General features: G+C 33.8%; 1 protein-coding gene across 2 annotated transcripts in view; it reads right to left on the minus strand.

Annotated features, from left to right (window-relative positions):
* Positions 1 to 12,506: 12,506 nt before the first annotated feature.
* SGCZ (sarcoglycan zeta) overlaps positions 12,507 to 14,434 on the minus strand; it is a 403,415-nt gene continuing 401,487 nt past the window's right edge. For both annotated transcript variants that reach the window (XM_070364121.1, XM_005890955.2), the window contains one exon: positions 12,507 to 12,855. In XM_070364121.1, coding sequence (XP_070220222.1) covers positions 12,658 to 12,855 — 198 coding nt within the window. In that variant the 3' untranslated portion in view covers positions 12,507 to 12,657. The remainder of the gene's footprint in view (positions 12,856 to 14,434) is intronic.

Consider the following 14,434-nt stretch of genomic DNA (forward strand, 5'->3'; position numbering starts at 1 on the left):
AGACATGACTGAGTGAGTGAACTGAACCTCTTCAGGAGAGAATATTTTTACTGAACACTATATATTTTTATTCTCATAAATCTTTAACAAAAGCATTTTAAGATCTAAATTTAAAATATAAATAAAATAAAAGGTGCTCTGGGAACAAATAATTTTTAAATATACTATATAAAGAGAGTATTACAAAATAACTGAGGAATTATAGCATTGCAAGCTCTATATGTCATTACTAAATATAAACATGTCACATTTCTCCAAATTCACAAAATCTTGACTTTAGCCAAGATGCAGTCTAACTTCTGGTAAAAGAGGAAATGATGATCCAGGTCTAAGACAAGTTTTGTGAAATATGTAATTTTATATGCTTGCCATCAATAGGCAGGCATTGAAGATTTCGTGACTATCAAAAAAGCGAGAGACAGGAGAGGATCAGAATTCAAACTGGCAGAATAAATACAACACATGGAAAATTCTTACAGTAAATTAGGATTTTTTAATTTAAAAAGTATTAAATTACCTGCATGTGCTACAGACATGTGGCTGGAGAGCATTTCTTTGCATAATAATGTGGTGACTTACATAAGTGAAATCTCAATTAACAGCAAGGTTCACTGCTGAAAAACCTAGAGCAGCTTTTCCCAAGATATGTTTTAGTATGATTTTTCTGTAAAAACAGATTTCTGTCGTTAAATAACTGAGAGGCACTGCAAAATGTATCTCCATCTTGAGGTTATGAAATATTAATATTTAAATATACATATTAAAGGCTTTAACAAGAGAGATGTTTGAATTGTCCACTCTTTCCAGTGATTTTTGTTGTTGGCACTGTGAATTTGGTTTTCTTTGTTTTTTGTCCACATGACTTTTTTTTCACATTCTTGTTTATATTTTGTGGAACTAGAATTCAATGAAACATGTTTGGAAACACTGATTCAATATAATATGTGTAGGTCCACATAAAGAGGCTTATCCTGCATTGCAGGTGGATTCTTTACCAACTGAGCTATCAGGGAAGCCCATAGCCAGCTCCACTTAAAGGTAAATATTGCCTTCTTTCATAGGCTGTGGTTTAAAAAAAAAAAAAGACTGAGGAAAGTACTTATTTGCAGAACATTCTCACTTATGAAAAATAAAAGTCATATTATAAAAAATGAAATAAGGCTCAGCCTCTATTTTGAGTGACTATTTCAATCTGGTGTTCACCTGCTGCTGCTGCTGCTGCTGCGTCTCTTCAGTCGTGTCCGACTCTGTGCGACCCCATAGACGGCAGCTCAGCAGGCTCTGCCATCCCTGGGATTCTCCAGGCAAGAACACTGGAGTGGGTTGCCATTTCCTTCTCCAATGCATGAAAGTGGAAAGTGAAGTCGCTCAGTCGCGTCAGACTTCGCGACCCCATGGACTGCAGCCTACCAGGCTCCTCCGTCCATAGGATTTTCCAGGCAAGAGTACTGGAGTGGGGTGCCATCGCCTTCTCCGTGTTCACCTAAGTAGATGTTTTAATGCTTTATAATATTATTTGCTTACTGCTATTTTCCCAGGGAGTTTTTTCTTCTTAAAATAAATGATGTTATTACAATGGCAAAAGCCTTACATGTAATATGAGAGACAAAGTTATCACCTCTAACTATAGGTTTTACTAAATGTTTTTATTTATATTTACTTCTAAAAATCCAATGCAATATACATTTAAAATTTTTATAGTATATTAATATCTATATTCTTCTAATAATCCCAATAAAAACATATTTCTAAAAAGGATGTAGTATATTATTTATAGTTTTTATTTGAATTTAAATATTTAATTATAATAATTTGGCTATAGTGACATTTGAAAATTAAACTCTATACTACTTTTGAAGGAAGTGCTTATACTCCTCCATATTATATAGAGACATTAGCTCTACAGCTATAAATTATATTGTCACAGAAAGTAGAGTTTTGAGGCTAAAATTTTTTTCTTTTTATAAAAATGCACGGTATTGTTTTTATGTATTTATTATAGATATAAAATGTATATGTATTTATTATAGACATAAAATTGTCAGTCTCTCAAAAAGCGTAAATTGCACTCTACATATGGAAAATTTTAAAATTAATCATGCTTTAAAAGTATGTAAGGTTTTGAAACAAGAGGTTTAAGAAAAAAATACCAAGAGAAAAAAAGCAGTATGCTTGCAGCACACTCTTAAAATAGGCACTGTTTTTCTCCAAACAGAATTTCTAATGGTGAATAAGCATAGACTACCAATGAAAGTCTTTGTGAAGAGTTAGCACTCTGATTCTACGTTTCTCAAAGGAAATAAGGGTGTATGTGTTAGATAATAAAAATATTGGGTAACAATAATTATATTCTAGTTTCCCTATACATTGTGAATAATCACAAAGTCATTTCTGTTGAAAAGTGTATAATTGAGTTCAAGTAGCCCATTTTTCAGATAAAAGCAGAGCATGTTTCTATTAGTAGAGGATGAATATGAGATATAATGAATCGAATTTTCTTTACATAAGCAATTAAGGGAATCTATTTAAGTGTTATTCCAACAACTATTTTATGGTAGGGAAATTCAATCTTTTCCTTTGGAAAGCAGCTTTATTTTGTTGCAGTCCTTGGTTTTTCTTTCCAATAGGAAATTTGGGTGTTTGCAGTTAAGACCATTTTGCTGGATTCTCTGGGAAGAGAAAAGTATCCCAATTATATTTAAATCTGTTGTGCTCAGTTCTTCAGTCATGTCCAACTCTTTGCAACCCTATGGACTAGAGACCACCAGGCTCCTCTGTCCATGGGATTTTCCAGGCAAGAATACTGGAGTGGGTTGTCATTTCCTTCTCCAGGGATTTTAATCTATTAGATAAATATAACTGGGGAGAAGTACAGAGGATTAAATGAAAGCTTTTAGGTACCAGATGATTATTACTTAGATATATCTTCAGAACATGATAAGGATCAGAAAAATGCAACTCATTCAAACAATGAACAATTAATGCTTTCAGTCATGTACTTTCCCTTCTGTTTACTGATTTTTGAAATGATTCATCTTTTCTGAGGTCATTAAAAACCAGGCTAATCCAGACACATTGGACTGAGAAGCTAAGCCTGTAGAAACTGCAATACTTGAAGGATATACTTTGTCTTTTATTTTCTCAATATATATTATTGAATATGTTGAAGCCACCATATAGATGATCATATTTATAAATAATTGCTTTGAGCTCAAAGCAAATTGTTAATTTTAGTGAGAGTTAATTGCCTTCAATCTTTGACTACTTTTTGGTTACTTGTTCGCCTTCAATTTTCAAAATATAACATGGTTACTAGAATTCATTCTCATTCTTGAACACTGTGTTTTATTGGCAATGACTGATCACTGTTATTCAGCAAATTGGCATTTGAATTCCCTTCAGCTAACCATTCCCACAGAAAGCAGAGACATGTCCGTTTGTCAAAAGCTAAAGTCATTTCTTGACAATTCAGATTAAGTCTTGCTGTTACACAAAATGGATTAAAATATATTTCCCTACCAAAGCAGAACAATTTAGCACAATGTTGCAGATATGATGTGGGGTTTTCTGTGACATTTTTAGCATATCTTAAATTTGAAACTACACTACTTTAAAAAAACTATACATTTTAGACAAAGTAGCCACCATGTTAAAATATCCCTCTAATTTGTCTTGCATTTAGTCATTAAGAGTTTATGCTAGGAAAATTTTAGCAGTTTTCTTTTTTGCATTTATCACATTATCACATTGATCCAACTACATCGATCTTACTTCAACTCTTGCAAGTATGTAGAGAACTATACAAGCATTTGTAAACTGCAGAATAAAACTGATTATAAATTACATAGAACAAAACAAATAGAGCAAGTTGAGGCAGAATGATTTCAATTAGTTTTATTCCCACTTCTATATCTTTAATAAGGTAAATGAGCTTTTGACCTTCATAATCATGATCTGAATATGGACAGAAGATTATTCTGGGGTACTCGTAACACTTACCACTTCTTAGAAGAAATAATTATGTTTTGCAGATATCTAGAGGATATTTGCATTTATTTGGTTGTACACATTCAGGGGGTGGTGAAAATATGGTAGATCAATTTTCTTTAAAGCAATGTGTTGGAAATACATTTTTCATGTCAAACTGAAAATAATTCATCCTTGAAGGCCAGAGTTATTGCAATGAAAATGGTGGTTAACTACTAAATCAGTAATATTAGATACTGGTCCTCTGATTCAATTGTTTTTCTGTTTTAATTGTTCTAATTAACAAGTATTTATCACCATGCATTTCCCCCTAGTAACCATGCTAAGATAACCATCCAAAATCATAACAAGCTGTATGCAAGGAAATGAACTGGTCTGTGCACTCTTTAGAAAAATTAAAAAATTTAAAGTTTCTGATTTGGAAAACTATCTGGTCTAAATAGCTTTATACAATTTATTAAATATATTGCAAGTTAAATATCAGAACTTTCAAATATCATGCCATTTTTAGATCAGTCAATATGGTTGGCCAGAAAGATTCATTAGACTATATTCTGGGTCACCTTAACAATACAAAACTTTAGGATGCCCAACTTTAAAATAATAATGTATCCCAAACTCTGCCCCATTAATATGATTCCACTTTCCCTTAGGGACATTTGGCCATGGTGTGAGTTTATAATTTATTATCTTCCATGATGACTATTTTAAAAATGCCTTCAGAGCAAAATTCAAGAAACTAATATTGATAATTTACTGTTCAGTCATTATAGAATTGCAGGGATAGAAAGAATCTTGTCAAACTATAAAGAGACTCTTGCAATCCCATGTTAGAATTACCCCTAAAATATTCCAGAATGATGTAGAAATACCTGACTCAACAGCATTGTCCCAGAGAGAGACAAACTGCCTTGTTTGGGGTATATTTTGTGATAATATTCAGATCAGTTTTACTAAGTTATTCTAACAGACACATTAAAAGGAAAAGCAATTATTAAGTCACTCAACATAAGCAATATTGAAGGGTTTACGCATAGAACTTCTCAGATTAGCACATTATCTGGTTTATTAATTTTTACATTATTTGTGGTCTGCTTCTCTTACCAGCCCCAAAACTCCACAAGAGTCATGGCCTTCTCCGTCAGTTTGGTTAACCACTGTTTGTTCATCAGTGTTGAGAACATGGCGATAGTAGCTACCATTTAGCAAATAAATAAGCAAATGCATGCATTAAATCTAAAGCACAAAAAGGTATAACAAGTGATTTACTTGACCACTCCTAAACAGAGCTTTTATGTTTATAAAACTGGGATTAATTAAATTTAATCCCCAAATATTTGAGATTATAATTAAACAAGTAACATAAATTGTCTTAAGTGTAGAATAAAGAATATATGCTTAACCAATGTTAGTTCATGTACTTCTCTCTTTGAACAGTTGATTATCAAATAAAATAGTTATGTAGAGTTCAGATAACTCTTATAACCCAGGTAATTCTATTGTATGCTCTGAATTATGTAATAGACTGTAATTTATCAAGGGCTTGACAACTCCTCACCTCTGTTCCTTGTTTATTTCATTTCAGTACATTGCTCTATTTGTTAAACTTCCACATTAGTGTAAAAAGTAAAAGTCTATATAGCACAGACTTAAACATTAATACTTTAAAGGATGTTAAAGTAACATTGATGTATTTAAAAATTATTTTGAATTTAACATCCTTAGTGTACATTTTGGGAAAGTAAGGCCCTGAACTGAGTTGAAAGACCATGAGACCATCTCACTGCTAAAACAGAGCAGAAGTACTGCCATTAATCAGTCACACCGGAACCTTTGACATGACAGACCATAATGCCACTCCTCCCTAGACAGCTTGAATTGAGTTCTAGAAACATTCTCAGTAACACATAGCATGTTGATAACTCCTCTCTGAAGTTTGTCCTGTGATGCAGAAGTAAGCTTCTGCTTGGTAACTAACAAGAAGCAACAGCAACACTTTCAGTTTATATAAGTTCCATCTTCAGTAGCCTTTAGCATATTCTTTTAGCAATATGCCTACGTTCTGTAAACACTAGTATAATATTGCTTTGGAATTATCTGGCTTAATGTCCAATCTCCACTTGGCACTATTACGGTTGGTAAATGGTGTGAGAATCTGCTAGAAAGAAGTTTGTGTCTGGTTGCTTACTGGAACCACGCAAAACTTTGTTATAAATTAAATAAAATTATGATATATATATGATTCCCCAAAGTAACAGAACTCATTTAGTTTCTGTTTAGATTTAACATTTGAAAGCTTTTGTAAGGAGTGTAAATGATTCTGGTTTTGTTTTGTTTATTTCTAATATTTGGACTACTGTAGATATTTGAACGGCAAAGGAAAAAAAAGTAATTGTGAATGAAAATACAATTTTTCAAGGGTTCCTGTTCCTTTTTTGGAACTTAAGAGGAATAATGTCACTCTCAAAGCCTATAAGATACTGCATTGGGAATTGCATCTCTAAAAGGTAATAATGTCCATGTTATTGTCTTGAACATGCTTATTTTTGATATTCTGAGTGTAACAAGGAAGTGAAGAAGTTCAGCATCAAGTAAATAAATGACAATTAGTATGCTGTATATATTCAATGCTGCACATGTATGTGTATTTGTGGGTGATGATTTTTGTCTGTGTGGGGGGGTGTGTTTGAGCAAATAGCAATTTGTCTAGCATTATCCTCAAAATCAAATCACAGCTGTTTCAGAATGGCTAAACTATTAGCTAACCATTTCATAAAATGTAGTGACCATGATCTTTAATTCTTTAGTTTCATTGGTCGTGTGTTTAAGAGGCAAGATACATTCAGCTTTTCATAAGAGAAGCATCTTTAGCAAATATAAATATAGGTAAAACTAAAATTTTAAAAACATATATCTTAATAGAGTTGATATTTAAAACTCATAATCAAAAAAGGTCTCTATGCAATACTCACATTCTTTCTCTTTAACTTTTTTCTTAATAAAATAAATGAAATGATAGCATATGAGTTCTGATCCTCTTTGTTTGACTATCATATTTAATCATGGTTACACAGTAGCACCAAAATTAGGACAAAATACAAGAATTACAGGAGAGATCTTAAATTATGTGAGCTCATTGCATGCTTCAAAGGTCTCATTTTCTGAGAAAAAGAAGTTTCCAACTGCCAAACTTTGCTGCATTTTCTTCCAAAAGAAATATAACCCAATCCACCCCAAACTAAACAAAAGATACAATAGACTGAGTTCTGAATAGATATGTTATCTACAATTTATGGGACAGATAGTCCATTTAAATAGAAAAAGATTGATTTTACATAAAGCAAGGATAGAGTACAAAAGCACAGCTTTTGTAATTTTGGTAATATTGCAATTTTACAAACATATTGCATAGTATGTGTAAGAAAATAGTTCCATTTTTCATATTTCTCTATATACAAGAAAACATTTACATGAAAATTACAAAACAAAATAAATGAGTCGTGGACCTGGTTTAAAGAATTGTATAAATAACGAGACACTCAAACTTGAAATTACATATTTCCATTGTTAATAAATGTCCTTGCACATCTTTAACCCTGTTTGGCTTTTATTTATATGTATTCAAACAAATGAGATATTAAGACTGCAAAAACCAAATGAATCACAGTTCATTATACCTCATTTCCTTTCATGTTTTTTCCATTGACTTTCTCAAAGAATGAAACTGCTTCAATCCCCACTTAAAAAAATAGCCCTCTGGTTCTAAAAGAATTTCAAATTGATTATATTTTCCAAGGAATTTTTAGCAAGCAATGAAAGTTTAAACTCAGCTGAGTAAATCCATCCTGGGCCCATTTTATGATACAGTCTTTATATACTGATTTTATGAATATCAAGGTGTTTACTATGCATGTATAAAAGGTACATGGACTATACTAACACAGTTTTCCTTCTAAAACAAAAGCATTAATCAATGATCTATAGCTCAGAATCCTGCAAGGAGGATGTGCACTACTTTATGTTGTAATTATAAGCCCTCCTATTAATTTGAATAAATTAGTAGAAGCAGCAGTGTTTAGAGTTAAATACAATAGAAATCCCAGTCTTTGGTCTTTGACATTTAAACAACTAATGAACCATGGTATAAAACAATATGAATAACAGTGTTTGATGAGGTCATTCATTAGTTTATGATTGTTTTAAATGAATAAAAATTCAATATTAGTCTTCTTTGTGATCATAACATTTGGAAATATTCATTATTATAATATACACTAGCACGCAGAGGAAAATAATGTCTCCAAGTATTTTTAAATATGGTCACATGAGCAATTCTAATTAGACCAAAGCTACTGGAAGAATAAGGTGACAAGACCTCACTCATAAAAGACTCAAAGATGAGTTTAGTTTTTATGGCTATGTGGAGAATTTGGCCATTAGATATCTTCAACTATTTTAATAATTTAGTATTATGATATTGATATTACCTGCCATAAAAAGCAGCACTTAAATGCCTTAAACCCTCTCCATATCTCTACCTATTGCTGCCTCACACAGAGATACCAAGCTTGCAAGGGTATAGTTCATGAGGAGTTTTACTGTATCAGATGCCAGTTTTACAAAATGAGGCACTGTCCAACTAAGTAATTCAGATGGCAGAATATATAGGAATGGCATAACATGTTACAAGGAATCCAGCAACTGACCTTTGTGATCAAATTACCGTTTCTTCAAAGACCAAAGCCTTTTAGTTTGATGGAGATAAGTATTCATAGAATGATTAAAAGAAAATAAATATTTGGTAAATACTTCTAATAGTTTCCTAAATGATCATATGTAATAAGACCTAAATACATTTGCTTTCTCTTTAATGTTAACCATATTACTGAAGCCTGTCAACAAAGTGTGGTTTTCTGAAATAATTAGAGTAAGAAAGGGAGTGTTAAAAAAGGAATAGGGATTGGCTTCTGGGTTATAAACAAGATGTTTAGGTATAGAAGGAGATAAGTTCAGAAGAGGCTACTGAACTCAAGATTGCTGAGTCTTTTCCTAAGGGAATCACTGAAATTTAGAGATGAAGGTAACCAACCGTAACTTTCAGTTTGGTGTAGCTGTTCCAAAGAGAAGTAAATGGTGATCATGATAATGAAATATATTTCTTAAGATCATATGAATAAGTGGGGGGAGAAACACAGTTGTAACTCCTGGCTCCATTTTCAGAGATCTGAGATAATGAAATCCAGGATTTCCAGATTAATGTAAAATACAAAGCATACAATTTTTCAATAATTGGTTAAGTAGCTGAAAAGTAGTTTTATACCAGATTATTCAGTTTATGGTTCACAGTAAAATAAGAGAAAGAAAAATGGACTAAGAAGTACAGAATAGAAATTTTGGAAGAAATTTGGAAGTGTGTTTTTCGGGTGAGAGAAGGGCAAGTGTCTTACTGAAATATTCTGAAAGAAAAAAATAGATTGTTCTCTTGGCTTCTCTCATTTTGACCTCAGAACCTGAAGGCAGATACTTCTTTGGGTATCAGTTCTCAGCTAAGAATTTAAATGCTAGGAATGCTGTCAGTTCTCTTTCTTCTCTTTCCTTCTTTCCTGTCTGCTTACCTGCCTTCCTCCTTTCTGCCCTTACTGACTTCTCCAGTTAAACCAGTTCCAAGCTTAGGGCCCATATAGTACACTTTACAGAAATCACTTTTCTGAGTTTAATTTGGGAAAGACGAAATTTGCATCTAAGTAAAGTGCACTATATTTATAGACCTTGTAACACAAAACAGTACTGGAAAAACAGATAACGTATCTGTTGGGGTAGTCTGCAATTAAGGAAACTCTGTATCAAAAAACAAGCCAGTCTTCTTTTATGAGGAAATTAAGGACTTTTCAGAGCAAGCTTCTATGTCTTTAATAAAAGCCCAAACTCTGAGGCTGAGTGTATACTTAGATTCTAAGAATCTAAAACAGCCAGTCAACTAATTTAAACCAACCACTTAGAGTTAGTTGGATAGGAAATCCACCTGTATCACTTTTTTTTTTTTTTAACTACATTGAGCAGATTAAAGCATCTGCCAGTGATGCAGGAGACCTGGGTTCAATCCCTGGGTAGGGAAAATCCCCTGGAGAAGGAAATGGCAACCCACTCCAGTATTCTTGCGGAGAATCCCATGGATGGAGGAGCCTGGTGGGCTGCTGTCCACGGGGTCGCAAAGAGTGGGACACGACTTCACTTTCACTTTCATACATAGTTTAAATCTCTCATACATTTCTTTTGAATGTGTTTATAGCATTTAAACTACATGTGAATTCAAAATTTGACCGCCCTTCACTGGAATTGGTTTTTTTACATTTTTTATCTTTTCTCCTCTCATCACATATAATTTAAAATTTTGATGGCCCCTTTCACCTTCTATAATATTTGCTATTGGAACTAGGACATGTTAGAGCTGGAAGGAATCTCAAGAGATCATTTGATTCAACACTGTGTAAAAGTTGTAAAGTTGAGTAAACTAAAGCCTGGATATATTCCCAGACTGCCCAAATCAGTTGATTGATTAGGAGACAGAGCTGAGATTAGAAACAGGGTTAATCACTAAACAAAATAATTGTTCCCATTTGACTAAAAAACCTTCTGTTTTAATTTAGGGATGTTTATAATTTGAATATGCCTCAAATTAATAAATAGTATTTTCCTAAAAGGTCCATAATACAGTGATTAGCACCCATAATTTCTCAAAAATTTTCATGTTAGAATTTGAGTATTATGCAAAAACCAATGTGAAAGTTTATCACAGTAAATTCTAATGTTTTACCTTAAATAAACTCATATGTTAGGATATGACTTTTTAAGCAATTTCACTTCTTATTTTTACTCCAATATTGACTTAATGTTTTATATAATAACACCCGACACAAGTTCTATTTTAAAAGCAATAAAATTGTACTAGCTTTCTGACTTTGCCTAGTACAGAATACAATTAGTGAAATGGAGCCTTTTCAGATATTTGATATGTTACATTGTCCAAAGAATATAATTCTGGTCAAAGGGTTCACTTTGTTGCTTGCATTACTTGAATATCTTACTTCAACTAATCAAATTATTTCTGCAAGTTCCAATCTCCAACTTCACGCTGTGCCACAGAGCCCTGAACTCCAAAGTTTCTACAGTCATGGACCCCCACAATTAAACTTCCACACACCTGTAATATAGTGTGTATTGGGGAGAAAGATGGATTGACATGTGAAAATCAAAGACTTACCTTATAGTAATCAAGTCACCTTCCCATAGTAGGAACTATTTAATACAATTTTCTATTCTTGGATTCTGTAAATTGCAAGAATTTGAATTAAGGAGTGTTGTGGAAAGTGAACCTACAGTATTTTGGAGTTATTTATTAGGAGTGAATTTACAAAAATAAGCACTGGAGGATGGAAGAAACTATGTTCTGATGTCAGGGTAGCTTAACAGTCTAATATAAATAATTAAATATTAACAGCTGCAAGGGAATGTGACTAAATTCCTTAAAATAAGAATCTGATGGAGTAAACACATTTTCAACATGTTTTCTAACAGTTGTATGTTTTACTGTTTAAGCAGGGATTTTTAATTTCTACCATCCTTAAGTCTTAATCTCCAATAAAAAATACATAGATATAATTCTGTAGATGATATTCCAATGGAAAGTGAATTCATTCTCAGCATTAGGCATCACAGTAGTTTTTATTTAGGATGTTTGAATTTTAGCAGTCTGAGTTAAGTATAAAGTGAATGAAGCAAACAAAAATTGTACTATTAGAACCTAGTGGATATTATGTCAATTAAAAAAAAAAAGATGGATTCTATACCATCAGTATGTCCCTCTTAATCCTATCTTATATTGCAATAAATTAGATGTTTTGTTAAAAGCAAATGCGTCACATGCAATAGCCAAGTAAATACTACATCAGGCCATTCAGATCTGACAAATGATGGTATGATGGTATTTTGTTAATTCTGTAAAGATTCTATTGCTGAGAGCTTTCAAAATTACCTAATGTACAAAATTCTAGACTTAGTAGACAAAGAGTAACAACACATTGAATTTAAAGAAACGAATAAAATTCAGGGTGGGATTCTGTCTTGTATTGTTAAAAACCATGTATTGAATTGAATTTTTAGTAAAGCAAGCATTACATAATGCTTTAAAATTTTAAAATTCGGGGATAAAAGTTTACATCCAAAAAGATGAATGGAAAATTGTGCTTTCAGACTGTAGAATTAGTTTTCTTACAGGGTTAACCATGTCATCTTGCCATTGGATACTGGGAATTTCATCTATGTAAATGTATATATGTGCAGTCCATATCCAGGTCCTGCAAAAATCTAAAACTGTGTGCTTCACTTCATGTAGCAAAGGCACCTGTGTTATTCTCCCTTCTGAGCAAAGATTATGATCCAGTTTTCCTGCTGAAGATGGTTCTTGCACTGTTCTGTCACTCACGCTCGCCGGGTCGAGCAGCACAGAAAATCGAGGGGGAAGGTGGCCAGACTCCCTGCTTACCCCGGAAGGAGGTGCTCTGTGGACCATTTGGAGAAGCTCTGGACTGATCACGAGGGAAACGGAGCAGAACTGTGAAGCAGACGGACGGGAACAAAAGGCTATTCTGGTGTGAGGAGAGATCAGTCACTTCAGCTCCACAAGCAGACGTTGCTACTGGACTGACACGTGGACCCGACCCCGGCTGGAGACAGGTACAGTTTGCCGTTGGGGCAGACACACAGTTCATACACTGTCTGCCGAGAGTGGGAGGAGGAACTCGGTGAAGAAGGGGAAAAGGAGCCGGTCGGCAGGTTTCCCAGCCGGATCGTATCCGCGTTCAAAAATATCTAGGGGGAAAGAAACCACATTTTACTTCCTTTTAGCATTCTATATTCTTAAGAACTCTACAACATGGTCTAATAAGACCACAGGACAAACAATTCTGCAGGTTTAGCTGCCAAGCTTTGTGAAACCAACAAATTGTATTCCTGCGGTACAACCCGCCACCCCAGCCTTTGACACGTGGTGCGTTCAGAGAGTCTTCAATCGGAAAAACAAGATGGTACCATCTGCTTAGGGGGCCAATCCAGTTATTCAAACGACCCAGAAAATGAATGATTTTGACTGTCTCTTAATTTCACTTAATCTTGCCAGTCTAAAGAATATACAGAGAAATAAGGATGGTTAAGGACATGCCATTAGTGAAGTGATGGACAATTAATTAAAAAAATTTTGACTCTCTGGTTTAATTTTTTAAAAAGTACTCATAAAATCATGTTGACTCACAGTAGACATCAAGTAGATAAAGTGCACAATAAACAAGAGGTAATTAAATATAATCAGGTTTGACATCTCCATGAAAAAATATATTACCTGTACTTAACACCTATGCTGCTAAATCTTCTAACTTGCAAAATTACTTCACTTATTTCAAATCATGGACTCAACACTTTCCGGGCCAGCGATCATATCGTTCTGACATGCATGAGGAACCATCCAAAGAAAGGAACGTTAGATCATGAATTTGAATGAGCAAAGAAACTGGACTCTTTCTAGCTATGTCTTGATTCTATTGTTATGTAGCTAATTATTGCCTACAGGCATCTCTAAATTGACAGAAAAATAAAGGAATACTCCATTTTCTACACCTTTTGCCTTCATCCTGAGTCCTAATCATTTCTTACTAGGACTCTTGCACTAGCCCCCTAATTGGCCTCCCAGGGGCCACTCTTGTCCTCCTGTAGTCTATTATACAAAAGGCTGGAGTGAACTTTGAAGAAACACAAATCAAATCATGTCATATCATGCTCACAATTCTTTAATGGCCTCCACCACACTTAAAATGAATCTTGATTACTTTTCACGGTCCACAAGTCCTATAAGATCTGGCCTATCTTTCTAATATCATTTCCTTTAATTCTTCTTACTGGAGCTCTCACATTTTCTCAAACATACCAGAACAACTCTGGCCTCAGGGATTTTTAATTCCTTCTGTTCCTAGCCTGAAAAATTTTTCTCCAGATATTTATGAGTGAGGATAGATAGTAATGGGGTGGTTAGAAAACAGGGGTGAGGGCTTCCCTGGTGGCTCAGTGGTAAAGAATCTGCCTGCTAACACAGGAGACATGAGTTTGATCCCTGGGTTGGGAAGATCCCCTGGAGGAGGAAATGGCAACTCACTTTAGTATTCTTGCCTGGAGAATCCCATGGACAGAGGAGCCTGGTGGGCTATAGTCCATGGGGTTTCAAAAGAGTTGGTCACGACTTAGTGACTAAACAGAGAACAGGGATAGGAGGGAGATTTCCCCTGTTTTTTATATATTAAAAAATTTTTTTTTGAAATATAGAAATCTATGGCACATTTAGAATAAGCCAGAAAAATAATTCCTATACCATAGACGTGTATATTTCAGATAAACTTTAGAT

Source organism: Bos mutus, chromosome 27 (assembly GCF_027580195.1).
Source record: "Bos mutus isolate GX-2022 chromosome 27, NWIPB_WYAK_1.1, whole genome shotgun sequence".
NCBI classification, from domain to species: domain Eukaryota; kingdom Metazoa; phylum Chordata; class Mammalia; order Artiodactyla; family Bovidae; genus Bos; species Bos mutus.